The sequence below is a fragment of the Procambarus clarkii genome, chromosome 4 (genome assembly GCF_040958095.1).
Source record: "Procambarus clarkii isolate CNS0578487 chromosome 4, FALCON_Pclarkii_2.0, whole genome shotgun sequence".
NCBI lineage: Eukaryota > Metazoa > Arthropoda > Malacostraca > Decapoda > Cambaridae > Procambarus > Procambarus clarkii.
In genome coordinates this window covers 22,547,582-22,575,358 of record NC_091153.1, presented here as the reverse complement: position 1 = coordinate 22,575,358, position 27,777 = coordinate 22,547,582, and the positions used below count along the sequence as shown (strand labels likewise).

The 27,777-nt window shown below is 46.3% G+C and overlaps 1 protein-coding gene across 1 annotated transcript; it reads right to left on the bottom strand.

Annotated features, from left to right (window-relative positions):
• Window positions 1-9,135: 9,135 nt before the first annotated feature.
• LOC138370809 (collagen alpha-1(I) chain-like) lies at window positions 9,136-26,692 on the bottom strand. The gene is made up of 3 exons (XM_069335416.1): window positions 26,593-26,692; window positions 10,084-11,615; window positions 9,136-9,945 (listed from the first exon to the last, which is right to left on the bottom strand). Exons 1-3 carry the CDS (start codon window positions 26,690-26,692, stop codon window positions 9,136-9,138), a joined length of 2,442 nt encoding a protein of 813 aa, XP_069191517.1.
• Between the last annotated feature and the right edge of the window lie 1,085 nt (window positions 26,693-27,777).

Sequence of the window (27,777 nt, the reverse complement as noted above, 5' to 3'; positions counted from 1 at the left end):
TCCAAAAGTTCGCGTTTTGTATTACTGAATTAGCTCAAATAGAAATGATTAAATTGGAAATGTAACAAAAGCTGCCCTAACCTATCCAACCAATTATAGATCTAATACACGCTATCTTAGGTCTAATAATACATAAATGTGCAATACAAGGCCTACGAATCTTTGGTTTTTAGCTTTTTCTCAGACTTTAGAAAATGAATGGTACAGAACGAGATCTTTTTTGGGTCCAAGAGTACAGAGTCGCACGTTCGACCGAACTGTTACTATATGTACTACCATTTTAGGAGGAGGATTTGTATATATAATAGTTTGTAAAGCTTTTTGCGTGTGATAAAGAAGGAATTGCTTTCCTGTCTTTCTTTGTTGCTTTTAATTGTTAGACTGACGTGACTGACCAAATATCCAGAATTCCAGTGTATTTATACCACCTCCTGCACCAGTATGTATGTGTGTTCATAAATACGCACATATACACACGAGAACACGCCTTCACGCATGCACAAATGCACACCCTCAAAAACACACACAAACAAACATCACGCACTCTTAAAGTTTCGAAAACGTGATTAGAAGTTAAATCTTCCGTGTGACGAAGTAGATCAAGCACACCGTCCGTGTCAACAGGAAGTTAGAGGTGCAAGGCTCTGCTCGTCGCAGTTACTCAACCACTATGACAATATCAGGTAAGCATGAGACGAAAACCAAATTGCAGATGTTGAATTCACGAACTTTACAAAGATATTTGATAAACATTACCATAGAGCGACAGGTCATGATATTGTTTAAGGGAGTAACAGATTTAGGGAGAAAGACGGATATCCAGTTTCTTGAAAAAAGGCAAAAAATAACATTAAATCAAACAAAATTAAGTCCGACAGAGTGAGGAGCTCTGTGCCCCCCAAGGCAGTCACTGTGTCACTACTCTTCTTCATCCTAACATCACAGACAAAATACAAATCCCAGCTTCGTGTTATCCTTTGCAGACGATATCAATATCAGCATGAAAATTACAACATTGTAGAAGCTACTTAAAAATTAAAATCAGATTTCAATATAGTCGTAAACCAAAAACATAATTTCCAACAGTGATAAGTTCCGGATGCTTTGCACACAGAAATCACAATAGCGTGATGCATCAATGAGGCTGCAAGATACAAGTAAGTTCAGTAGAATTTCTGGTTTCAACTCTTTTTACCGTGTCGTAGCTCAGTCGATTAAGGCAGCGTCTGGGGTGCTCTCAGACGTAGGTTCGAATCCTCGTCACGGCCCTTGTGGATTAGTTCCAGATGCTTATATATATGGTAAAAAGAAAGAACTGCAACAATTCGTTATAATGCAAGGTGTGTCAAAGAGTCTGCTTAAAAAGGGGATGAAAATGAACAGAAAGACAGGAACTAAACTTACGAATCATCTGAAGAAAATTGTCTCATCAATTTAAGAAGCTGGCCAGCTTGAAGCCCAGATTACCTCCGCTGTTATTTGTCTTAATTATGAGCAGGAGTTAATTGATGTGTGTGTGTGTGTGTGTGTGTGTGTGTGTGTGTGTGTGTGTGTGTGTGTGTGTGTGTATGTGTGTGTGTGTGTGTGTGTGTGTGTGTGTGTGTGTGTGTGTGTGTGTGTGTGTGTGTATGTGTGTACTCACCTTGTTGTGTCTGCAGGATCGAGCATTGACTCTTGGATCCCACCTTTCGAGCATCGGTTGTTTACAGCAATGACTCCTGTCCCATTTCCCTATCATACCTGATTTTAAAATTATAAATAGTATTTGCTTCCACAACCTGTTCCTGAAGTGCATTCCATTTTCCCACTACTCTCACGCTAAAAGAAAACTTCCTAACATCCCTATGACTCATCTGAGTTTCAAGCTTCCATCCATGTCCCCTCGTTCTGTTACTATTCCGTGTGAACATTTCGTCTATGTCCATTCTGTCAATCCCTCTGAGTATCTTATACGTTCCTATCATGTCCCCCTCTCCCTTCTTCTTTCTAGTGTCGTTAGGCACAGTTCCCTCAGGCGCTCCTCATACCCCATCCCTCGTAGCTCTGGGACGAGTCTCGTTGCAAACCTCTGAACCTTTTCCAGTTTCATTATATGCTTCTTCAGATGGGGACTCCATGATGAGGCGGCATACTCTAAGACTGGCCTCACGTAGGCAGTGTAAAGCGCCCTAAATGCCTCCTTACTTAGGTTTCTGAAAGATGTTCTAACTTTTGCCAGTGTAGAGTACGCTGCTGTCGTTATCCTATTTATATGTGCCTCAGGAGATAGATTAGGTGTTACGTCCACCCCCAGGTCTCTTTCGCGCGTCGTCACAGGTAGGCTGTTCCCCTTCATTGTGTACTGTCCCTTTGGTCTCCTATCTCCTAGTCTCATTTCCATAACTTTACATTTGCTCATGTTGAATTCCAGTAGCCATTTCTCTGACCATCTCTGCAACCTGTTCAGGTCCTCTTGGAGGATCCTGCAATCCTCATCTGTCACAACTCTTCTCATCAACTTTGCGTCATCCGCAAACATCGACATGTAGGACTCTACGCCTGTAAATATGTCATTAACATATACAAGAAATAGAATTGGTCCCAGCACCGATCCTTGTGGTACTCCACTTGTTACTGTTCGCCAGTCCGACTTCTCGCCCCTTACCGTAACTCTTTGGCTCCTTCCTGTTAGGTAGTTCCTTATCCATGCTAGGACCTTTCCCCCCCCACCCCCACCTGCCTCTCGAGCTTGAACAGCAGTCTCATGTGCGGTACTGTATCAAAGGCTTTTTGGCAGTCCAGAAATATGCAGTCTGCCCAATCATCTCTGTCCTGTCTTATCCTCGTTATTTTATCATAGAATTCCAGAAGGTTTGTAAGGCACGATTTCCCAGTCCAAAGGCATGTTGATGTTTGTTCACAAACCTAATGTTCTCCAGATGTGCAACCAGTCGTAGCCTAATTATTCTTTCCAGTATTTTACAGGGGATGCTTGTCAGTGATACAGGTCTATAGTTAAGTGCTTCCTCCCTATCACCTTTCTTGAAGATCGGCACGTCATTTGCCTTCTTCCAGCAACTGGGCAATTCTCCCGACATAAGTGACTCATTAAAGATCATTGCCAGAGGCACGCTGAGGGCCTGCGCTGCTTCTTTTAGTATCCACGGTGATACTATGTCTGGTCCAACTGCTTTAGTTGCATCTAGAGTTGTCAACTGTTTCATTACCTCCTCTGCTGTCACCTCTATATCTGATAGTCTTTCATCTAGGGTAACCCCTTCCAACAATGGGAGCTGCTCAGGCTCGGTAGTGAACACTCCATGGAAACTGGCATTCAGTGCCTCACAGATTTCCTTGTCACTTTCAGTATATGCCCCCTCTGTCTTCCTTAGTCGTGTCACTTGGTCGTTCACCAACATTTTTCTTCTTATATGACTGTGTAGTAAATTAGGTTGTTTTTTCGCATTGATTGCAATATCGTTCTCATAGTCCCTTTCCGATGTTCGTCTTATGTTAATGTAATCGTTCCTAGCTCTGTTGTATCTGATCCTGTTGTCCTCTGTCCTTTGTCTTCTGTACTTCCTCCACTCCCGCCTGCTGGCCATTTTTGCTTCCTGACACTGTCTATTAAACCATGGGTTATTATATTCAATCTTATTTTTCCCCTTTACTGTTGGTATAAATCTCTCTTCGGCCTCCTGGCATTTCTGTATGACTAGGTCCATCATATCTTGGACTGTTTTTCCTCTAATTTCTTCCTCCCACTGCACTTCACCCAGATAGTCCCTTATCCTCTTATAGTCCCCTTTCCTGTAGTCAACTCTCCTTTCCCAGATCTCTTGTCCCATGGTCATAAGTTTGAATTCCATCATGTAGTCAAAGACTAGGACACAATGGTCACTGGCCCCTAGACGTATTTCATGCTCTAAATTCTCGATATCTTCTACGATCTGGGTGAAAATCAGGTCTAATAGGCTCGGTGCATCTCCTCTTTCCCTTGTGTCTTCCTTCACATGTTGTGTTAGGAAATTCCTGTCTATAACATCTACTAAATTTGCTCCCCACGTTTCGTCCCCTCCATGGGGATTCCTTGATTCCCAATTTATCTCTCTACGATTTAGGTCCCCCATGATCAGCAGCTTTGCTCTCATTCTGTGGGCTGGCGTTGCTGCCTTCTGCAGTTCATCTATACATGCCTTGTTGTTGTCATCATACTCCTGCCTGGGTCTTCTACTGTTTGGTGGGGGATTGTAGATTACCAAGATCACAATCTTCCTCCCATCTACTGTCAGAGTTCCATGTATGAAGCTTGTGCACTCATTGGTAACTCGATTTCCCAGGTCATCAAACTTCCATTTCCGCTTTATTAGGAGTGCTACTCCCCCTCCCTGTCTCTGTGTCCTCTCTTTTCGTATCACCTGGTACCCTTCAGGAAAGATTGCATCTGAGATCATGTCATTAATTTTAGTTTCCACAATTGCAACTATGTCAGGATCTGCTTCACTCACTCTTTCTTTTATCTCTTCTGCTTTATTAGATACCCCATCAGCGTTGGTGTACCAAACCTTGAGATTCTTCATGGAAACTCTTGTACCAGAGTTCTCCCTTTCTCTGGGGGTCTGGGGGGATCTGGAGGGTGTCTGGGGGGTGACTGGGGGCAGGGGGGATCTGGGGGATCTGGGGAGTGCCTGGGGGATGACTGGAGGTGGGGAGGATCCGGGGGATGTCCGGGGGGATCCGGGGGGTGTCTGGGGGGGGGGTCTGGGGGGTGTATGGGGGGTGAAAGAGGTCAGGAGGGGTGCTTGGGGGGCTAATGGGGGCTGGGCTTCTAGGAAGGTAGGTAGGAGGGTCTGGGGTAGGGCCTGGGTAGGTAGGTCTGGAGTAGGAAGGGCATACTGGGTCTGAAGATTAGGGAGGGCATAGAGGAGTTGGAAGATAGCGTAAGGTTCGGAGTCAGATAGAGGTTGAGAGGGGGAAGGATAGAGGGGGTGGGGGGAACCTCCCACCCCCCTCGCAAGGGTGGGGGGTCACATGGAAGGAGAGGGGATGAGGGCTGGGTAGGTTTTGGGTGTTGAGGGGATGAGGGCTGGGTGGGTTCTTGGGGTTGAGGGGATGAGGGCTGGGTGGGTTTTGGGGGTTGAGGGGATGAGGGCTTGACGGGTTTTGGGGGTTGAGGTGATGAGGGGGTCCTTGGAATGTGGGATGAATTTGACTGCAGTGGGGTCAGAGGGGTCAAGGGAGGTGTTGAGGAGATAAGCAGGGGCAGGGAGAGCTGATTTTGGGAAGGAGTGACCTGAGAAGCAGGTGTGAGCTGGATAGCATGGGGTGGATTAGCACTGGGGTGTGTAGCTACGCTCAAATGGGAAGAGTTGTATTGTTGTTTGCTGTATTGTGTGTGTGTGTGTGTGTGTGTGTGTGTGTGTGTGTGTGTGTGTGTGTGTGTGTGTGTGTGTGTGTGTGTGTACTCCCCTAATTGTGCTTGTGGGGGTTGGGCTCTGGCTCTTTGGTCCCGTCTCTCAGCCGTCAATCAACTAATGTACAGGTTCCTGAGCCTGCTGGGCTCTATCATATCTACATTTGAAACTGTGTATAGAGTCAGCCTCCACCACATCACGGTGTGTGTGTGTCTGTGTTTTCGCCAACTATAACAGTAGACGGGTGTTTGAAAGGACAGTGACGGAGTTGAATGAGCTACAAGGGTGTTAACAGTAACATTAGACCAGTCATCATACTCCAGTGTTACCTGGACCTTGGCGCGAGGTGCTGAAGGGCGGCCCTGAGAGAGGTTCAGCGTCGCCCCGGCTGACATGAGCGGAACGGAACGTAAGAGAGGGGAGGATGACCTTAGGGAGATGAGAATGAAAGTGCGAACAAGGGTTTTGAAGAGCATGAAGGGGGGTTGAAAGGGATGGAGCGAATGGGGAAATGAAGACAAAAGAAGGGATGGTAAAAGAAGAGGCGAGAAGAGAAGAGGAAAAGTTAAACAAATACAGCATGAAGGCAACAAAACAGAGAAGGAAAATTAATATACCGGACGGTAGGAGGAGACATGTTGCGGGCAGAGAGGGGAAGAACAAAGAACATGAGAATTTCGAAAAAAAGAGTAATAACCAATTTGGTCCCAAGCATCCCACCTATTCATTCACCACCAAGCTCTCTCATAGATAGGCCTAACCTTCAATTGAGTGATGCCAAGCCCATTATATCACCCAGTAACCTGTTCCACAAATCAACAACCCTTTTGTCAAACCAGTATTTACCCAGGTCTAATATTAACCTCGACCTGTCATTTTGTATCCTCTGTTTTCGTGTTCTGTTTAGAGTTTACATGTTTCCCATTAATTAATATTCCTCTTAATAACTCTCATGCATCCATTTTTATACTTCAGTCATGTCTGAGAACTAAACCACACACCAGAAGATGACGAGACGACGACGTTTCGGTCCGTCCTGGACCATTATCAAGTCTATTGTGACAATAGATCGACTTGTGACAATGGATCCACTTGTGACAATGGGTCGACTTGTGACAATGGGTCGACTTGTGACAATGGGTCGACTTGTGGCAATGGATCCACTTGTGACAATAGATCCACTTGTGACAATGGATCGACTTGATAATGGTCCAGGACGGACCGAAACGTCGTCGTCTTGTCATCTTCTGGTGTGTGGTCTGGTCATCATATCCTCAGCCCCGTTATTGTGACTTATCGTCTACATTTTCAGTCATGTCATCCACAATTCTTTTACTTTTTTTTTAGACAATTTCAAGTTTTTTAATCTCTCTACTTTAGTGAGGTCTCTAATCCCCCAGGATTTAATTTGTCAATTTTCTCTCAGCAGTTTCTGAAGAATTTACGCCAATTCAATAGTATGGTGCCGGGAAAGTTAACACCATAATCTAAATACCGCATGTTCCTCTCCTTTAGGGCGAAGGTCCATCCTTCAGGCAAGTGTTATGTTTATAATTGAATGACTCTTAGAAAATCGAGAAAACTTAGAGACTCAAAATTATATTTTTGCCCCAGACGTTTTGTCTCCTTTTTCCCGGAACGATTTTACAATTTTCTCCCTGACGGAAAAATCGCGGACCGCTGCTGCACACACCTGCTTTAACCATAAGTAATGGCTGCATGTACTGCGTTAGTCAGGGCTGCCACTCTCGCCTTAGGCAAAGTTACTGCCCGCCAAACACACACCGAAACTACGACGTTGGTACAATGTTCGAACAAGTTTTAACACCTCCTAACCAGTTATAACAATCAATATAGCAAGTTGTAATAACGTTCTAATACGTTATAAACACGTTAAGCCAAGATGTAACAACTTTATTACTAGTTGTAACAAGCAGAAAATAGAGACAGTTTCGGTTTGTGTTTCCAGGGTGCCCCCATAACCTTTTTTCGTAATACCCTTTAAGGCCCTTATTTGTCTTATCTATTATTTGTCCGCCATCACTCTCACTCACTATCAACCTTCTACGACAGTGAAGGGAGTTATCACCTTCAAACACTACACATTCCTCATCACTTTTCCTTTTACCTCGATCCTTTGGAGTACATGTTGCCGGTGCCGGTCCTCTTCCTGATCACGTTCGTTCCTCCACTTTCACCTGAAGATAGTTCTTGAGCTTCACATTCTTCTCCTCGAGCAGCTGCACCGGCTTCTCCACGCCATCTACCTCTAAAGAAATCATTTATATAAATTTCCTGAACGTGACCTTGTCCCATCGACCTAATACAGCAAGCCCAAACGGCTCTGACAGACACGTCCGCTCTGGACGACTCATCTGACCCAACTAAGTCCATTCAACTGACGCAACTAGTGAGTAAAGGAAGGCGATTTAGAGGGAAGTAAGGATGGAGGGGATAGATTTAGGGACGACATGTGCTGAGGACAGGAAGGAGTGAGGAATGAGTACGTGAGAAGCAGAGGAGGAGAGAGAGAGATATGGAGGACACGAGAGGGAACGTGAGCTGCACTCAGTGCAGCAGGCTGGGGCTACAAGGTCGGGAAGGAAGGAAGGAAGGAAGGAAGGAAGGAAGGAAGGAAGGAAGGAAGGAAGGAAGGAAGGAAGGAAGGAAGGAAGGAAGGAAGGAAGGAAGGAAGGAAGGAAGGAAGGAAGGAAGGAAGGAAGGAAGGAAGGAAGGAAGGAAAGGCAGGAAGGAAGGAAGGAAGCAAGCAAGGAAGGAAGGAAGGAAGTAAGGAAAGGCAGGAATCTGAATTGAACTGAACTGTCTTCAAGAAGGCAGTTCCGGAAGGGAACTATCAGGAGAAAGTGCCAAGCTATTGTTACCATATAGCACTTGGAAGAGGGTCGGGATAAGGATTGGGGATCGGACAGGGGGGAAAGGAATGGTATCCAACCACTTGGACGGTTGGGGATTGAACGCCGACCTGCATAAACAAAACTGTCGCGCTGCCGTCCAGCCCAAGTGGTTGGGCGGGGAAGGGAAAGAGAGAGAGAGAGAGAGAGAGAGAGAGAGAGAGAGAGAGAGAGAGAGAGTAAAGACAATATTAATAGAGAGAGAGAGAGAGAGTAAAGACAATATTAATCGCCTCCTCCTCAAGCAAGGTACTGCAGTATGTCCTGGTTTAAACCATAACTCTGTCAGAGTTACCCTGCACGCTCTGCCTGTCGCTTGGCCTCGGGTCTGCAGGCTGCGGCCTCTGCTGGACATGTCAACACCCGGGATTCAGGCAGCTCTCTGCCAAGGTTTCAGACAATCGACATAAAAACTACTGGCTTATTATGCTCTGTTCCGTAATGAAGGGGATTCAACAATGTTATATTCACCAACGAAGGGAACGTTGAAAACATCTTCTACCGCCGCTAATGACTTACATAATGAAACAACGAAGTCGCTAACGAGCCTCGGAGCACCCGAAGGATTTAGTATAATAAGGTAAGCTGATTACAAACACAGCTTGTGAAGATAGAACTACAAGGGAAATATTACTGATAATATCTGGAAGATATTGCTGGGATGTGACGGAGCTCGTTCCATTTTCCGCTGCCCTCGTGGTTCCGCTGCCCTCGGGGTTCCGCTGCCCTCGTGGTTCCGCTGCCCTCGGGGTTCCGCTGCCCTCAGGGTTCCGCTGCCCTCGGGGTTCCGCTGCCCTCGGGGTTCCGCTGCACTCGGGGTTCCGCTGCCCTCAGGGTTCCGCTGCCCTCGGGGTTCCACTGCCCTCAGGGCTCTGCTGCCCTCGGGGTTCCACTGCCCTCGGGGTTCCGCTGCCCTCGGGGTTCCGCTGCCCTCGGGGTTCCACTGCACTCGGGGCTCTGCTGCCCTCGGGGTTCCACTGCCCTCGGGGTTCCACTGCCCTCAGGGCTCTGCTGCCCTCGGGGTTCCACTGCCCTCGGGGTTCCACTGCTATCGGGGCTCTGCTGCCCTCGGGGTTCCACTGCCCTCGGGTTTCCACTGCCCTCGGGGTTCCACTGCCCTCGGGGTTCCTCTGCCCTCGGGGTTCCGTTGCCCTCGGGGTTCCGCTGCCCTCGTGGTTCCGCTGCCCTCGGGGTTCCACTGCCCTCGAGGTTCCACTGCCCTCGGGGTTCCACTGCCCTCGGGGTTCCGCTGCCCTCGGGGTTCCGCTGCCCTCGGGGTTCCGCTGCCCTCGGGGCTCTGCTGCCCTCGGGGTTCCACTGCCCTCGGGTTTCCACTGCCCTCGGGGTTCCACTGCCCTCGGGGTTCCTCTGCCCTCGGGGTTCCGCTGCCCTCGGGGTTCCACTGCCCTCGGGGCTCTGCTGCCCTCGGGGTTCCACTGCCCTCGGGGTTCCGCTGCCCTCGGGGTTCCGCTGCCCTCGGGGTTCCGCTGCCCTCGGGGCTCTGCTGCCCTCGGGGTTCCACTGCCCTCGGGTTTCCACTGCCCTCGGGGTTCCACTGCCCTCGGGGTTCCTCTGCCCTCGGGGTTCCGCTGCCCTCGGGGTTCCACTGCCCTCGGGGCTCTGCTGCCCTCGGGGTTCCACTGCCCTCGGGGTTCCGCTGCCCTCGGGGTTCCGCTGCCCTCGGGGTTCTACTGCCCTCGGGGCTCTGCTGCCCTTGGGGTTCCGCTGCCCTCGGGGCTCTGCTGCCCTCGGGGCCTCTGCTGCCCTCGGGGTTCTACTGCCCTCGGGGCTCTGCTGCCCTCGAGGCTCTGCTGCCCTCGGGGCTCTGCTGCCCTCGGGGTTCCGCTGCCCTCGGGGTTCCACTGCCCTCGGGGCTCTGCTGCCCTCGGGGTTCTACTGCCCTCGGGGCTCTGCTGCCCTCGGGGCTCTGCTGCCCTCGGGGTTCCACTGCCCTCGGGGCTCTGCTGCCCTCGGGGTTCCACTGCCTTCGGGGCTCTGCTGCCCTCGGGGCCTCTGCTGCCCTCGGGGCTCTGCTGCCTTCGGGGCTCTGCTGCCCTCGGGGTTCCACTGCCCTCGGGGCTCTGCTGCCCTCGGGGTTCCACTGCCCTCGGGGCTCTGCTGCCCTCGGGGCTCTGCTGCCCTCGGGGTTCCATTGCTCTCGGGGCTCTGCTGCCCTCGGGGCTCTGCTGCCCTCGGGGCTCTGCTGCCCTCGGGGCTCTGCTGCCCTCGGGGCCTCTGCTGCCCTCGGGGCTCTGCTGCCCTCGGGGCTCTGCTGCCCTCGGGGCTCTGCTGCCCTCGGGGCTCTGCTGCCCTCGGGGCTCTGCTGCCCTCGGGGTTCCACTGCTCTCGGGGCTCTGCTGCCCTCGGGGCTCTGCTGCCCTCGGGGCTCTGCTGCCCTCGGGGCTCTGCTGCCCTCGGGGTTCCACTGCTCTCGGGGCTCTGCTGCCCTCGGGGCTCTGCTGCCCTCGGGGCTCTGCTGCCCTCGGGGTTCCACTGCCCTCGAGGCTCTGCTGCCCTCGGGGCTCTGCTGCCCTCGGGGTTCCGCTGCCCTCGGGGTTCCACTGCCCTCGGGGCTCTGCTGCCCTCGGGGTTCTACTGCCCTCGGGGCTCTGCTGCCCTCGGGGCTCTGCTGCCCTCGGGGTTCCACTGCCCTCGGGGCTCTGCTGCCCTCGGGGTTCCACTGCCTTCGGGGCTCTGCTGCCCTCGGGGCCTCTGCTGCCCTCGGGGCTCTGCTGCCTTCGGGGCTCTGCTGCCCTCGGGGTTCCACTGCCCTCGGGGCTCTGCTGCCCTCGGGGTTCCACTGCCCTCGGGGCTCTGCTGCCCTCGGGGCTCTGCTGCCCTCGGGGTTCCATTGCTCTCGGGGCTCTGCTGCCCTCGGGGCTCTGCTGCCCTCGGGGCTCTGCTGCCCTCGGGGCTCTGCTGCCCTCGGGGCCTCTGCTGCCCTCGGGGCTCTGCTGCCCTCGGGGCTCTGCTGCCCTCGGGGCTCTGCTGCCCTCGGGGCTCTGCTGCCCTCGGGGCTCTGCTGCCCTCGGGGTTCCACTGCTCTCGGGGCTCTGCTGCCCTCGGGGCTCTGCTGCCCTCGGGGCTCTGCTGCCCTCGGGGCTCTGCTGCCCTCGGGGCCTCTGCTGCCCTCGGGGCTCTGCTGCCCTCGGGGCTCTGCTGCCCTCGGGGCTCTGCTGCCCTCGGGGCTCTGCTGCCCTCGGGGCTCTGCTGCCCTCGGGGTTCCGCTGCCCTCGGGGTTCCGCTGCCCTCGGGGTTCCGCTGCCCTCGGGGTTCCGCTGCCCTCGGGGTTCCACTCTCCACTGATTAGCTGGATATAAAAAAAATCATAACGCAACAAATCAAAATGATTCAATAAAATAGTAACGTGTTTCTCTTCCAAAAAACAATATTTTCCTGATTCGCCAACACTAATCTTTCTTATCACTGAAGGCTCTTATATCCGGATTGCGGCTGTTGAAAGCCCTATGTGCGGTTCACCGGAGCCGCGGGTATTATGGACCTTTAGACCCCCCCTGACGCTGAAGCAAGAGGAGCGGGGTTGGTATACTGATCCAAGGGGGACGAACTCTGAGCTCGCTACGTTACCAGGGGCCAGATTCACGAAGCAGTTACGCAAGCACTTACGAACCTGTACACCTTTTCTTAATCTTCGCCAGCTTTATTTACAATTATTAAACAGTTAATGAGCTCGGAAGCACCAGGAGGCTGTTTATATCAATAATAACAGTTGATTGGGAACTTTTCATGCTTGTAAACTGTTTATTATATGTAATCAAAGCTGTCAAAGATTATGGAAAGATGTACACATTCGTAAGTACTTGCGTAACTGTTTCGTGAATCCGAGTCCTGTTATACAACCTCTGTCACAGAAATCATGCCAATGGAAGGAGAACAAGTGATTAAAGCTGTGATTTGCAATCCAACAGAGCTACTGAAGACCCAGAAAAGATAACAAGAGGTAAACAATGATTACGTATCATCAAATTGGTGGTTATAATATTCCTCTGACAGTCAAGTTGCTAGTTATAGGAGATTTCAATCATTTAAAAATTGACTGGGAAGGAACAGATCCACGAGGGGATAAAAGAACCATGGAGAGCAAAGCTAATAGAAGTAGCAGACAGGAATTTCCTTCCGCAACACATGAGGGAGAAAAAGCAGCGAGGGGATGATTCACGGCTAATACTTCACTGGTTGAACTAGTTGTGCTTGTCGGGGGTTGAGCTGCGGCTCTAGGGTCCCGCCTTGTCAGATACACACCGAGGACAACGAACATTAAATGTATAGAACCCCATTCAAAGTGTAATATAAAACTAAGCCACAGAATGTGCACCTTGCCTGAGGAGACCGGTAAATTTGTAACTGGACCACGAGTGTGAAATTTTCAAAATATTTTATTTACCTTGACCATTAAATGATTACTGTGCCACTTACTATGATAACTGGGAAGGTCGTTGTTGCGTGCCGCGAACCTTTTCAACATGTTCGTAAATTGTTTAAAAGCAACATTTTAGTTAAGGTCAAGACTTCGGATCAAGCCAAATATATCTTAAGGCGATAGACTCCACAAAACTGTACGAGTGAAGATTGCAGTCTTGCCGTAACAATTACTAGGGACATTCTGATACTAGAAGTATATACTCAGTTAGGACGAGAATCATGTTATTATTTATTTTAATCATCAACTGCTAAGAAATATATATTCGTGATACAGATGCAACATTTTGCATTCAGTGATTCCTCTGATAAAGCAACATTCTGCAAGACAATACTCACGGACAAAGTATTCAATGGTTACCCCCATTGTCGGGGATAACAAGCCTGTTAAGTCAATCGAGGATTTCGTAGGTTAACTACTGTCCTTCCCCAGGGAACAACCCTAAACACCTGCCTAACACACAGGTACCTATTTACAACTACTGCTTTAAAACAGGCATCAGGTGAACGGACGCATGCCGAACGTCTCTGTCCTACAGCAGGACTTGAACCCGGGACCATACGGTTGTAACTCAGAGACACCCCAAACTGTCACATATCTCTGACGAGAGAAATACTTGATATTTGTTTTCAACCACGTTGCTTCCACTACTTGTTCCCTGCATAGTTCATTGTTTCTCACAGAGAGATTTTAATTGGTTTAAAAGCTGTAGTTGTGGAAAAGAATCAATAATGGCAGCTGAAAAACTGTCCCGTGAAAAAGGATGAGAATTTTTGTTGTGAAAAAGCAGCGAAAAATATTTCATAACACGAGGTAAAGGAGCCGGTGAAGGTAATGAGGGCAAAAGTAGCATTATCGTGAGACAATAATTATCGTGAGACAATAATTATCGTGAGACAATAATGACTGTGAAACACAAGCCACAGACCATTACAATGCGAGCTCGAGCACTGAGGAGGAGGAAACACTCCATGACCTCAGCCAATCCTTAAAAACTCCACCAAATGCTCACGAATCCTGCAACGGTTACCCTTGTTCGTGAATGAAAACATCTTTACATCAGTCCGGCCTCGGGCTATGCTCGTACAAGCTCAAACTGACCTCAAAAGTCGCTAACACCAGTTTAAACGTACTGGGTATTACAAATCAGTATTTTGTTAATAAATATAATGTTATTATATATTAAAATTTTACATATTGCCAAGTCTAGGTTAGGCTAGGTTAGGTTAGGTTCTGTTGGTAATTATTTGTATTTGTAGTATGTTGGTGAGCGCATTAAATGCGAAGTAAGGAAGAAGTGAGGAACAAGTGAGGAACAAGTGAGGAAGTAAGCGAAGCACTTCTGTGCAGGTCATCAGTTGTGAGTCGTGTGTCATATGTTTTTAACTCATAAACTTTGGGGGGATTTGGTGGCTGGATTAACGAGCATTTGGCCTTTGTTGATGAGGACGGAGGGCTGTACACCGGACTCTCAGCTCAAGACGTCCCAGCTTTTGTTGACCAGTGCTGCACACTTCCCGCCTCACACTCACACTTCTACACGCTTCACCCACTTACTGCAAATGCTAATCATTTCTACCAGAACCGAAACGCCTAACCTAACCTATCGAATCCTAGACCTAACCTAACCTAACCTAACCTAACCTAACCTAACCATACACGTTTTAACATTATACATATATATATATATATATATATATATATATATATATATATATATATATATATATATATATATATATATATATATATATATATATATATATATGTGTGTGTGTGTGTGTATATCACGAAAATAAACACGTGATTAAGAATGTGACAATGTCAGACCACGGAGGAAAATGAAACAGGAATTTCCTTAAGTACTTTCGTATATTAAATACATCTTCAGAAGGAATGATGTACATATATATATATATATATATATATATATATATATATATATATATATATATATATATATATATATATATATATATATATATAAAAGTTTGTGAGGGTACCACCTCTGGTGCCAATGTGGGGACCCATAGTCTCGGAGAAGAAAATAAAAAGTATTCAGAGGAGACCTTGTGGTTTCTCACTGAACACTAATATTATCTTCTCCTACCACCCCATTCTTTTGTATGTACACATATATATTTACTTTATTTGAACTTTGTTACAAAAAAGGAGTTACATATGGGTTACAAAGATGGTTGTCATAGGTTGTCGAGTTCCTCCAGCTCCTCAGATGGCGGGCAGGAACCCTGGATATATATATATATATATATATATATATATATATATATATATATATATATATATATATATATATATATATATATATATATATATATATATATATATATATATATATATATATATATATGTGTGTGTGTGTGTGTATATCACGAAAATAAACACGTGATTAAGAATGTGACAATGTCAGACCACGGAGGAAAATGAAACAGGAATTTCCTTAAGTACTTTCGTATATTAAATACATCTTCAGAAGGAATGATATACATCATTCCTTCTGAAGATGTATTTAATATACGAAAGTACATTCTCTCTCTCTCTCTCTGTATATATATACAGAGAGAGAGAGAGAGAGAATTTAGTTTTTAGGTAATACGATGTGAAAATTTTCGAATACCTGTCTGGAGTTGGCCTTTGCTTGGATGAGCACAACCTGAATATGGGATGATATTCGAAGCACAAGTCTCTTCATGTACAAGGGACGTGTACTTATTTAGAGTGCAATTATTTGTACATATAAGTACAAATAATTGTACTTATTGCTAGTACTTATTTGTGCTTGTAAAGGCACAAATAATTGTTAACAGAACGAAAAGAATTTATCCTAAACTAAGCCTAACTATACACAAAACCATAACATATAATAAATTTAGTTTATGCCTGAGAAAGTACAGCACGAAAAGTTGTATCCAAACAAGAGTGGTATCCTCGAGGCCACAAAACTCAGTCTCTAAACTTTAAATCCTTCACCAAATGTTCACCTGCAACCATTCTTCAGTTCGACCACAAGACAAACACGGAACGCCACAAAGAAGCCAAAGAATCCCCACAAATCACAACGTTCCTGACATGTTACAGACACAAGACGTGGCCCACCTGTTTGATGTCTTCTTCAGAGCAGTTGAATGCTTCAGTGGCCGCGTCCATTAGTCGTGGGACGTCATCCATCCCGAGACATCTCCCCGAAGCCACCAATTTTTAAAGAAAACGCAACGCCCTGTTAGGTTCCGGTCTCTTCAGATCAACGAGTTCACTATCTTGTAGCAGAGTTGTACTGGATGAGAAATAGACAAGCTTTCTCGTGTTACTATATGGGTATACAGGTTGTCTACCAGAGACTTTTAAACTTTTACAACTAGTGAAATATAGAAATAACTTGATCATGTACATAATATTGCGTTTAATCTCTGAACCTTTGACTTTTATCGGGGTCCGTTTATTTTCTGTCTAATTACTCCAACTTAGAGTAATTGCAGGAGATATAGATACCCATCATCAACACTGATAACGCATCATAGCTGATGACAGAGGAACATTAATTTAAGATTTAATGTTAAGCACTCTCCTCACTCTTCAGCATGACAGTAGTGGGATTCGTGTTGATGATGGATCTAGAAATATATTATACATATAGAGGAATCCTTCTCAGCCCAGGATATAGCAAAATAGTCTTGTATGACAACTTCCAACAAGGCATGACAACTAACTGGAGGTCGTGTAATACTGTATTCGACAACCGAGTGCTGGTAAGGCGAGGATCAGGACCTGGCGCTTAACCCTGAAAGCACATTTAGAAAGCATATTTAAGCCCACCTCCGACACCCCATCAACCACGTCAGTCCACGAACAAATCAGGTCCTCCCTCATAAACTTTAAATGCGTTCGTCTTGGCCCGACTCATCTCATTGAAAACTGCAAACTTCCTAAGCCCTCTTCTCCATCTGGCAGTAGGATTTTTTCTTGCAGGAGAATTCCTCTCTAGGATTTTCTCGCTCGTGCTGATCACCTCTTCTTGCTGTATGACTTGCCTGCTGAAACTTTCCCGGATTTATTGCCTACGAAATTATGTTTTACAATTAAGTCTTGCTTGTTGGGGCTTGGTGATTGGCAATGAGAGGGGTGGCTTGGTGATTGAGGTTTGGGTGGTTTGGCGAGACTGGTTACGACGATATGGGTAGATGGATGGTTTTCTTGCAGCTGATAACTTTTCCAAAGGCTACTTCTTTGCTCTTTCATTCTGAACCATTCTTGGTGAAGCCTTAGACGCCTTGTGCCAGCTTCAGTGAGTTCACTATGCCTTTCAGTAAGCCTACTCGGTGCGCTAGTGCTCTCATGCTGATAAATCTGAATAAAACCTTTAATGAATATTGGTATCTGTTGACCATGTTGTAAATAAACATGTCATGATAACATTACATTATCTGTGATCATACAAATGGTGAGATTAGCCTTCTGGCCCCAACATACTGGAGCTAACTTCAATGATAGGGAAATATTATAATGATTCAGGCTTCCCATGTTAACGTCATAAGAATAAATGAAGCTTCAGAAGGCCTATATTGGTCCACACGAGGCAGCTCCTATTTATATCCACTCAAACTCATTCATATATATGCCTAACCTACGCTTGAAACCAGCGACTCCTAAGTCTATTTATATTTCCCAGTTTCCAACCCAGTATTTACCCAGTACTTTCTTGAACCCAAACTTATCCTTTTTACATCCATAGTTTCGGGGTGAATGTTGTGTTGGTATGTTTAAAATCTTATCTATTATATTCTCTTAGATATATATATTTTCATCCATTTATATGCTTCTATCATTCCATCGCTGACTCTCTGTCTTTTTAGATAATGTAACTTTTTTAATTATCATAATAAGAGAACTATCTAATTTCTGGGATTAACTTTGTCATTCTTCTCCACGGCATTTACGTCCATTCTACATGGCGGAAACTAAAATTTAACTGAATAATCTAAATAGGGCCTAACTAGAGCAAGATAAAGATGAATGTCTTGTTGATTTGGCTTCTAAAAATAATTCCCAGTAACATATTTGCCTTATTTACTACATTTATGCATTGAATGTTAGGTTTAAGATCTCTATTAATCATGACTCGTTGACCTTTCACTCATTCAGAGTTCGCAATTTCAACATTGTGCGGCTGACATGTTCCTGTGAGCTATTGCGTCTGTTGCGCGATTTTGATTAACACAAAATCAAAGATATTTTGGTTCTTTATTTGCTATATTTTTTATCAGTCAGTAATTTGGCAAAAACAATCGCTATAGAACCCTGATGCTCCTGTTACCAAGCAGTAAATAGGTACCTGGGAGTTAGTCAGCTGTCACGGGCTGCTTCGTGGGGGTGGAGGCCTGGTCGAGGACCGGGCCGCTGGTACACTAAGCCCCGAAATTATCTCAAGATATAACCACTAATTCACTGAACAATTTGAGTCAAGGCAAAGGACCAACTGCGACCAATATCTTTTGGTGCTTCACTTATTTGTTGTTTAAATCAAGATTAAACTACTTTTTTTTTCCAAAGACTATTATATGTATTTTTTTAGAAGATTGGGAAATCTGCTTAATGTCTGCCGTAGGGTAATTCTCTCCTCGTAAGGCAACAGTGACAAGTACTTGCAAAAACTGTAATTACATATACTTAATGCATGTGTTATTAGGTTCTTATAATACGTAAACTGCAGGCCAATTGGTCCACACAAGACAGCTCGTATTTACATCCTCCCAAACTCATTCACACACACGGCCAACACAAGCTTGGAACCATCACGCGATTTACATTCATGATTTACTTTTTTCTAATGTGGGATTATTTTTCGTATTTTATGTGCAAGATTTACGTTTGCTGCAGCTGCCTGAAGTTTGTTTACTCTCATCACCACTCATGGCTCAGTTTGTTGACTTCAAGACGATTAGTTGAGTCAATTACATTCAATATTACTAACGTTTTATATTAATTTGAAAATCTAACATTTAGTTTCCTTTTGTCGAGTTTTATGTTCGCGTTCTATTCCCTCGTGTTAAAAGGTATTCCGTCGAGTTATATGGAGCGGGTTGGCCTCACCCTCATGAAGAATAAAGGCAGTGTCGTCCCTGGCTCTGTGCCTTACTCAGGTTACCTCTTACAGTAATATTTCCTCAGCCCCCGTTCCATTAACAAGAACTATTTTGACTATTCTGCATGTGTGTGTGTTTACTAGTTGTGTTTGCGGGGGTTGAGCTTTGCTCTTTCGGCCCGCCTCTCAACTGTCAATCAACTGTTTACTAACTACTTTTTTTTTTTTTTTTTTTTTTTTAATTTCACCCCACACACACACACCCCAGGAAGCAGCCCGTGACAGCTGACTAACTCCCAGGTACCTATTTACTGCTAGGTAACAGGGGCACTTAGGGTGAAAGAAACTTTGCCCATTTGTTTCTGCCTCGTGCGGGAATCGAACCCGCGCCACAGAATTACGAGTCCTGCGCGCTATCCACCAGGCTACGAGGCCCCATGTGTGTGTGTGTGTGTGTGTGTGTGTGTGTGTGTGTGTGTGTGTGTGTGTGTGTGTGTGTGTGTGTGTGTGTGTGCGTGCGTGTGTGTGTGTGTGTGTGTGTGTGTGTGTGTGTGTGTGTGTGCGTGTGTGTGTGTGTGTGTGTGTGTGTGTGTGTGTGTGTGTGTATATATACACCCTTAATGAAAGTGTGTGCATTTGTGTGTTTTACACAAATAACAAGAATAAAATAAAATGTATAAATTGTGTATCCAACAAGAACATATAAAATGAAATGAATGAGACGACGTTTCAGGCCTGTTCTAGACTCCTCATATGATGACGTTTCGGTCCTGGTCTGGACCCGCACGTGACGACGTTTCGGTCCTGGTCTGGACCCTCACGTGACGACGTTTCAGTCCTAGTCTGAACCCTCACGTGACGACGTTTAAGTCCTGATCTGGACCCTCACGTGGCGACGTTTCGGTCATGGTCTGGACCCTCACGTGACAACGTTTTTGTCCTGGTCTGGACCCTCACGTGGCGACGTTTCGGTCCTGGTCTGGACCCAGATCAAGTCGGGACATGTGTGTTATTTGTGACAAATGTTCTCCTTATCGCTTCAAGTACACCAATCACAGCTCGTTAGAAAGATACGAAAAGCCATTAGGAGGGAAAGGTGCAGTGTTAAAGAAAGAATAATAAGATGGGGAGAAGGGTAAGTGTACGACATTGATGAAAGGAAAGACTAATGATAAAAAAGAAGAGTAGCATTTAGATGGCAAATGGCTGTATGCAGGAGTGAAGAGAACGGAGGAGGAATTTTGAATTTTAATCTAAATGAAGAATAATTGACTTGAAGGCTGACGGAGACAAGGGTGAAAGGAGCAGGATGAGCGGAGGGGAGAGACAGGCAGAAGGGTGAAGGGAGGAGTTGTAAGACGCAAATGACTAAAAGAGAAGACACATGAAAGGGTGAAAGCAGGGGGGACAGATACATGGGAGGAGGATGCGCAAAGGTGACGTAGGAGACAGGACAGGTACAGAGGTGAAGGGAGGAGTGAGTCGCAAGGGCGAAGGGTGTAGGAAGGCGCAAAGGGTGCAAGACCGAGAGCCATGGGAGGAGAAACTCGCGACCAAAAAAGGTTATACGTCAGGGTTGGCCGAGTACATAGAGCTTTGGAGAAGTAGTAACATACACAGCTGGGAGGGATCAGCTTGGCAGAGAGAGAGAGAGAGAGAGAGAGAGAGAGAGAGAGAGAGAGAGAGAGAGAGAGAGAGAGAGAGAGAGAGAGAGAGAGAGGGAGAGAGAGAGAGAGAGAGAGAGAGAGAGAGAGAGAGAGAGAGAGAGAGAGAGAGAGAGAGAGAGAGAGAGAGAGAGAGAGAGAGAGAGAGAGAGAGAGAGAGAGACAGAGAGAGACAGAGAGAGAGAGAGAGAGAGAGAGAGAGAGAGAGAGAGAGAGAGAGAGAGAGAGAGAGAGAGAGAGAGAGAGAGAGAGAGAGAGAGAGAGAGAGAGAGAGACAGAGAGAGAGGAATGGGGGAAGAGTGGGAAACCTGCTGTGGGATGGAAGTCAGGCAGAGTAAAGATGGTCTGGGGGGAGATGAGTGAGAGGAAGGGGAACAAAATAAGACGAAAGGAAGACGAAGCAGAAAAAGAAAGTCAAAACGCAAGGAACGAAACATAAAAGACAGGCCGGGGAGATTGGAGCAGAGAAGTGATATAAGGAACAGACAAGGGACACAACACACAAAAAGGTATATACGACACAGAAATGGATATACGACACAGAAAGGAATATACGACACAGAAATGGATATACGACACAGAAAGGAATATACGACACAGAAAGGGATATACGACACAGAAAGGGATATACGACACGGAAAGGGATATACGACACGGAAAGGGATATACGACACAGAAAGGGCTATACGACACACAAAGGGATATACGACACAGAATGGGATATATGACACAGAAAAGGATACACGACACAGACATATATATATATACGGCACAGTGAACGGAGAAATGACACAAGAAAAGGAGGCACGACACAGCAAAGGGAGATACAACACAGAGAAGGGAGATACGACACAGGATAGAGAGATACGAGACAGGGACGGTAGATACGACACAGGATAAGGGAGATTCGACACAGGATAAGGGAGATACGAGACAGGATAAGGGAGATACGAGACAGGATAAGGGAGATACGAGACAGGATAAGGGTGATACGAGACAGGATAAGGGAGATACGAGACAGGATAAGGGAGATACGAGACAGGGAAGGGTGAAAAAAAGAAACGGAAATGAAAAACATGAAAGTTGGTGAGGCGGTCACCGGAGAGTAACAACCAGTTGATTGACAATCGACAGCCGGGACCAAGGAGCCAAAGCTCAACCCCTGCTAAGCACAGCTAGGTGAGTACCCAGGCCTTAACTCACAGCCGCGGACAGTCGTGACTATAACTGATCTTCCACTACCTTCAATGCTTCCCAGCGACTTCACATATAACTTAAAGGATCATGAGAACTACTCATGATTACTCATTGAAGACTCATGAGAATTACTCATGATTACTCATTGAAGACTCATGAGAATTACTCATGATTACTCATTGAAGACTCATGAGAATTACTCATGATTACTCATTGAAGACTCATGATTACTCATTGAAGACTCATGAGAATTACTCATGATTACTCATTGAAGATTTATGAGAATTACTCATGATTACTCATTGAAGACTCATGAGAATTGCTCATGATTACTCATTGAAGACTCATGAGAATTACTCATGATTACTCATTGAAGACTCATGAGAATTACTCATGATTACTCATTGAAGACTCATCAGAATTACTCATGATTACTCATTGAAGACTCATGAGAATTACTCATGATTACTCATTGAAGACTCATGAGAATTACTCATGCAGGGTACAAGGCTGCTTGTTACAAGTTGAACAGCTCCTCCAGCTCCTCAGATGGCGGGCAGGAACCATGGATGCAGTGAGCATTTCCTCTCTGGATTACCATACTAAGGCGCTGAAAAAAGTCAACATAGGTATAGGCTAAAGTTGAAACGCAAGTGTCACCACACCAGCTGTCTACCATTCTTCCAGGGATTCACCGTGATTCCGTCTGGGCGACCGACAGGGTCATCAGAGTGGCGGGACATTAGGTAACGGGGCTCTCTCTCTGCTGGACAACCGGCTGTGGTAAGGCTTCTCTTAATAATGTCATTGACCTCGTCGAGTCTTGCATGCCTTCCTCCTGTCCTTTGGCAGAGAAGGCCATGCCGTCCGTACCTGTCGGCCTCTGCCTCGCCGCAAATACACCTGTATTCGGTGTAGATTGGGGAAGCGAGGCGGAGAGTCACGGCAATTCGGAGGGCCTGCAGTGTAAGACGGGTGCCGGTTGCTGACATTTTGGTTGCTAATAGGAAATCACCTGCATGGGGAGCTGCTTCAGCTCTTAGTCGGGCTGTGTCAATTGGTGTTGTCGCAGTTTCTAGCAAAGTCGCAGCTTCTTGGTCGACAATGGGGCGATCCCAGCTGGATTGCTTATGGGCTTCAGAAGGCGGTGGTTGGGGTGCTGGTCCTGCGAGAGAGACCCATTAGGTTGTGCAGTCTGTGAAGCTGGGATCATGTACCCCTGCCTGTTGAACTAGGTGCTCAGGTAGGATTTCCTTCACCAAGTTGTCAGACCCCACTGAAGAGGACAGGAACGCTGGTACAGCAATTTATGTTGCTGTGCGCACGCCAAGGCCCCCGAGTCTGACCAGGAAGGGAGGCCTGTTTCCTCTGTGAGTCGCTGAGGGAAAGATTGAGGGCTTTTTCTAGTGTTGATTTCAGCAAGCTGTCGTACTCTTCTAAAATAATATTGTTGAAAGATGGTGATCATCTTAGAAAGTAGGTCAGCCTGGGGAGGGACAAGCATCTGGTGATGAGGTAAAGTGCATCATGAGCATCGATGTCTTCAATCCTCTCGTTCATCCTCTTCAGGTCAGTGATCTTCTTACCAAGGACCTCGTCGTTGGCATTCCTTCCAAGAGGAGCACCTAGGAGAGTGCTGTCCTCAGGGTTGGTTGTATGAATGTCAGGCAAAACAACCTTTATTTGCTCTATTATGTGCTGGTTGGTGGAGGTTATTTCGCACTTGGAAGAGTTCAGGGTAAGGCCTAGGCTTGCTCCTTGCTCCTGAATTATTCTTATGTCGTCCAAGAGTGAGGCTGGGGAGCCGGCTAGAGTACCATCATCCAAAAACCAAATGTTGAGCTCACTGGACAGGTTATCGTGACTTCCTTGATGACTAGGCAGAAAACAAAAGGAGCAAGGGGGTCACCCTGTTGGACACCTTCTTGTGATTCAATTTCATGTTCCCCAAAAAGCAGAGTTAGATTCTTGCTGTAGCATGAGTTTACAAACGGGTAGAGGGAAGGAAAAAGGCGATAAACCGCACTGAGTACTGCATCCCTTCTAACCAGATTGAAAGCATTTTTGAAGTCCAGTTTTATCAGGGCTTTTTCATCCGTAATGTTGGCAATGTAGGCTCTAGCTGCATGAGCCGCTGCCTCACACCCTTGGGGAATGCCAAACCCAAGCTGTTTTGGCTTCTGCATGTCGGCTGCTGCCTGACTAACTGCTCTAGCAGCAGCCTTAGCGACGAGACGCCGGAGTGAATTGCCCACAGCTATCGGTCTGATTCCTCCATCTTTTTTCCTCAGGGCACAGAGGGTAGCGCCAAAAAAGAGAGGCCGTATGGAGAGGCCAATATATGCCCCAATATATATTGTACACGTCTGTAATAAGACCAAACATTTAAATATACACACAAACACCGACGAAAAGGCCCTTTCCATAGTGGCTTATCTTAAATGCCCTTTCTCATAAGGCCCTTGATAAGATACTTTTCCCAAAATGCCGTTTCTAAAGAGCCTTTCACTAAATGAAAGGCGCTTCACAAATGCTATTTCTAAAACACTCTTTCCAAAATGCCCTTTCCAAAACGCCTTTAATAAAATGTCATTTCCAAAAGCCATTTCTTAAAATGTCCTTTCCAAAATGGTCTTTCATAAACGCCCTTCCCTAAAAGCATAGCGCGCTCCTCCCTGAAGGCATGTCTTTGCAATTTATCTTAATATCGAAAACAAAAATTATGTCTCCATTAGCAACTGAGAATCCTGCCAAAAGAGAAAAAAATATAGGTTTGAATCCCCCGCCTCCCCGCCCCCCCCCCCCCCCCCCCCCCGCTTTTCTGAATAGTTAAAGACGAACTAACAAGTTAATTATCCAACCATCTCATTCAGCCATTGGGACCAGCTCAACCAAAATTACCAGACTTACTATCTCTCTTTCTCTCTCTCTCTCTCTCTCTCTCTCTCTCTCTCTCTCTCTCTCTCTCTCTCTCTCTCTCTCTCTCTCTCTCTCTCTCTCTCTCTCTCTCTCGCTCATATAATACGTCGTATTTAATGGCATCGATTAATCCCTTAACAATGCAGAGTGTAAACGATATATTTAATATAACAAACACTACAGAATATAACAATGTATTTGTAAACAATTAGAGCATCGTAACACTGACGCTTTCTATTCATTGGTCTCGATAGGTTAGGCGGGTTGATTGGGTTTGTACGTTTCTGGTTTGGCAAAGTAGTTGTATTTTTTAAGGAGTGACGAATGAAGAGAACAGGTTTAGTGTTCGTAGGTATGTTTAGCTTGTGAGTTTAACGCACCGCGCGTTGTAATATATGAAGGGGTCGAGTTTTCTAAGAGAATTGGTCGAGTTTTCTACGAGAAGTGGTCAAGTTTTCTAAGAGAATTGGTCGAGTTTTTTACGAGAAGTGGTCGAGTTTTCTAAGAGAATTAGTCGAGTTTTCTACGAGAAGTGGTCGAGTTTTCTACGAGAAGTGGTCGAATTTTTTACGAGAAGTGGTCGAGTTTTCTACGAGAAGTGGTCGAGTTTTCTACGAGAAGTGGTCGAGTTTTCTACGAGAAGTGTTCGAGTTTTCTACGAGAAGTGGTCGAGTTTTCTACGAGAAGTGGTCGAGTTTTCTACGAGAAGTGGTCGAGTTTTCTACAAGAAGTGGTCGCGTTTTCCACCTCAGGAGCCTGCATTCGAGAGGTAACTTCCTTACCTTCTCCAGCCCGTGATCATAAACAAGGGCCAAAAGGTCGCTAATCCAATGTCTATGACTAGGGGAAACTGTATAATCGACACCCAACTACTGACATTCGAACTTTCTCAAACACTGCTTCACTTTCTGTTCTTGTTCGAATCGCTCCTCAGTTGAGTGCTTCATCCACGTAATTCAAATACAAACAATGCGCAACAGGACCTAAACACCTAACCTAATAACTGGGACGGTCTCGCTTCATGCAGGTCGCCGTTCAATCCCCGACCGTTCACCATTTGAGGCACCATTCCTTCTCCCCCCCCCCCCCCCGTTCCATCCCAAATCCTTATCCTGACCCCTTCCTAGTGCTATATAGTCGTAATGGCTTGGCGTTTTATCCTGGTAATTCACTCACTCCCTCTTCCACTACCTCTCTCTCTCTCTCTCTCTCTCTCTCTCTCTCTCTCTCTCTCTCTCTCTCTCTCTCTCTCTCTCTCTCTCTCTCTCTACCTCCTACCACCTATCCTCACCTCAGCTATCTCCTAACAGGACCTAAACATCTAACCTATGCTCAATATCCTAATATATAATTTAAATATATATTTGAGAAACTTCGTATTTTGACTGTACAATACGTAAGTGTTGATGAATGCGTCTTTGAGGTGGGCCGACGCTCGGGCGAGCACAACCTGAGGACGGATCTCAAGTTCAGTGTACTGTGGGCTCCATCACTCCCCTGTAGCGCTAATGAAGCCTTCGTCTGGAGCATTAACAGACTTTCATCCTTCATCTGTTAAGTCTCCCATTGAACGCATGTTTTTTCCCGAAAATTGGCCCAACAAACGTCAAACATATTAAACAAAAATTACAGGTGAAAACGTAAATATTTGTAGAGGTAGAAATCCCTTGACCTGAGCTTATATTCTCAAGCTTCAAGCGTGTTTGAATCAAATACAAAGCTTCAGAACAGGTCACCAGCACGTCTGAAAATACGGTTTGGGGGACGTCTAATTTTCACCCATATTATCGTGATTTACTGTCTTCAGGAATTATATATTTATAATTAACACGAAATCCCAGTACATTATTTTTACACGAGAGAAAGTTACAAATACATTTGGCAGCTTGGCATCATACAAGAGCTCTTGCCTGAAGTCGCCAGTACACCAAGAGTTTACCAGAGTCCCAGTACACCAAGAGTTTACCTGAGTCCCAGTACACCATGACTTTACCATAGTCCCAGTACACCATGACTTTACCACAGTCCCAGTACACCATGACTTTACCATAGTCCCAGTACACCATGACTTTACCACAGTCCTAGTACACCAAAGGTTTACCCCAGTCTCAGTGCAGTATTCAAGTCACTTGACACTTTGTTGTCATCTCCACTCAGCACTTATCATTTACAGCTGCCACTTGGCGAGGCAGGTGCGTGTGTGTACGCGAGCCCGCGGGCGTGCAGGTTGGCAAGCCAGCCAGATACAATGGGCTATATTAATAACTTACGCAGGCGATTAAATGTAACACATGTTATACATGCACTTACAACCCCACATTGTACTCCTCTCTCTCTCTCTCTCTCTCTCTCTCTCTCTCTCTCTCTCTCTCTCTCTCTCTCTCTCTCTCTCTCTCTCTCTCTCTCTCTCTCTCTCTCTCTCTCTCTCTCTCTCTCTCTCTCTCTCTCTCTCTCTCTCTCTCTCTCTCTCTCTCTCTCTCTCTCTCTCTCTCTCTCTCTCTCTCTCTCTCCTCTCTCTCTCTCTCTCTCTCTCTCTCTCTCTCTCTCTCTCTCTCTCTCTCTCTCTCTCTCTCTCTCTCTCTCTCTCTCTCTCCCTCTCTCTCTCTACAGGACCCAAATTATTATTCTTTCTTGCAATTATTACCGAAACTCCTGCTGATTAAGCTGTCAGCTTTACCCTGAAACCCTTGTATTAAAACTTAATTTTCCATCACCTTTAGTCATTATAGTGACTTATGGCTGGTCCAGGACACCTAAATTATTGGAAAGATAACAGTGTCTCCACGATGCTTGGCACTCTCCTCGGGTCTCCAAGTGTCTCCACGATGCTTGGCACTCTCCTCGGGTCCCCAAGTGTCTCCACGATGCTTGGCACTCTCCTCAGGTCCTCGAGTGTCTCCACGATGCTTGGCACTCTCCTCAGGTCCTCGAGTGTCTCCACGATGCTTGTCACTCTCCTCAGGTCCCCAAGTGTCTCCATGATGCTTGGCACTCTCCTCATGTCCCCAAGTGTCTCCACGATGCTTGGCACTCTCCTCAGGTCCCCAAGTGTCTCCACGATGCTTGGCACTCTCCTCGGGTCCCCAAGTGTCTCCACGATGCTTGGCACTCTCCTCAGGTCCTCGAGTGTCTCCACGATGCTTGTCACTCT

Coding starts and splice junctions, on each gene's coding strand:
- LOC138370809 (XM_069335416.1), bottom strand. CDS start 26,692: ATGGTGTACTGGGACTATGGTAAAGTCATGGTGTACTGGGACTGTGGT. Junction 11,616..26,592: donor CATGGTGTACTGGGACTCAG/GTAAACTCTTGG, acceptor TTTTATATCCAG/CTAATCAGTGGAGAGTGGAA. Junction 9,946..10,083: donor GCAGCAGAGCCCCGAGGGCA/GTAGAACCCCGA, acceptor CCCCGAGGGCAG/TGGAACCCCGAGGGCAGCAG.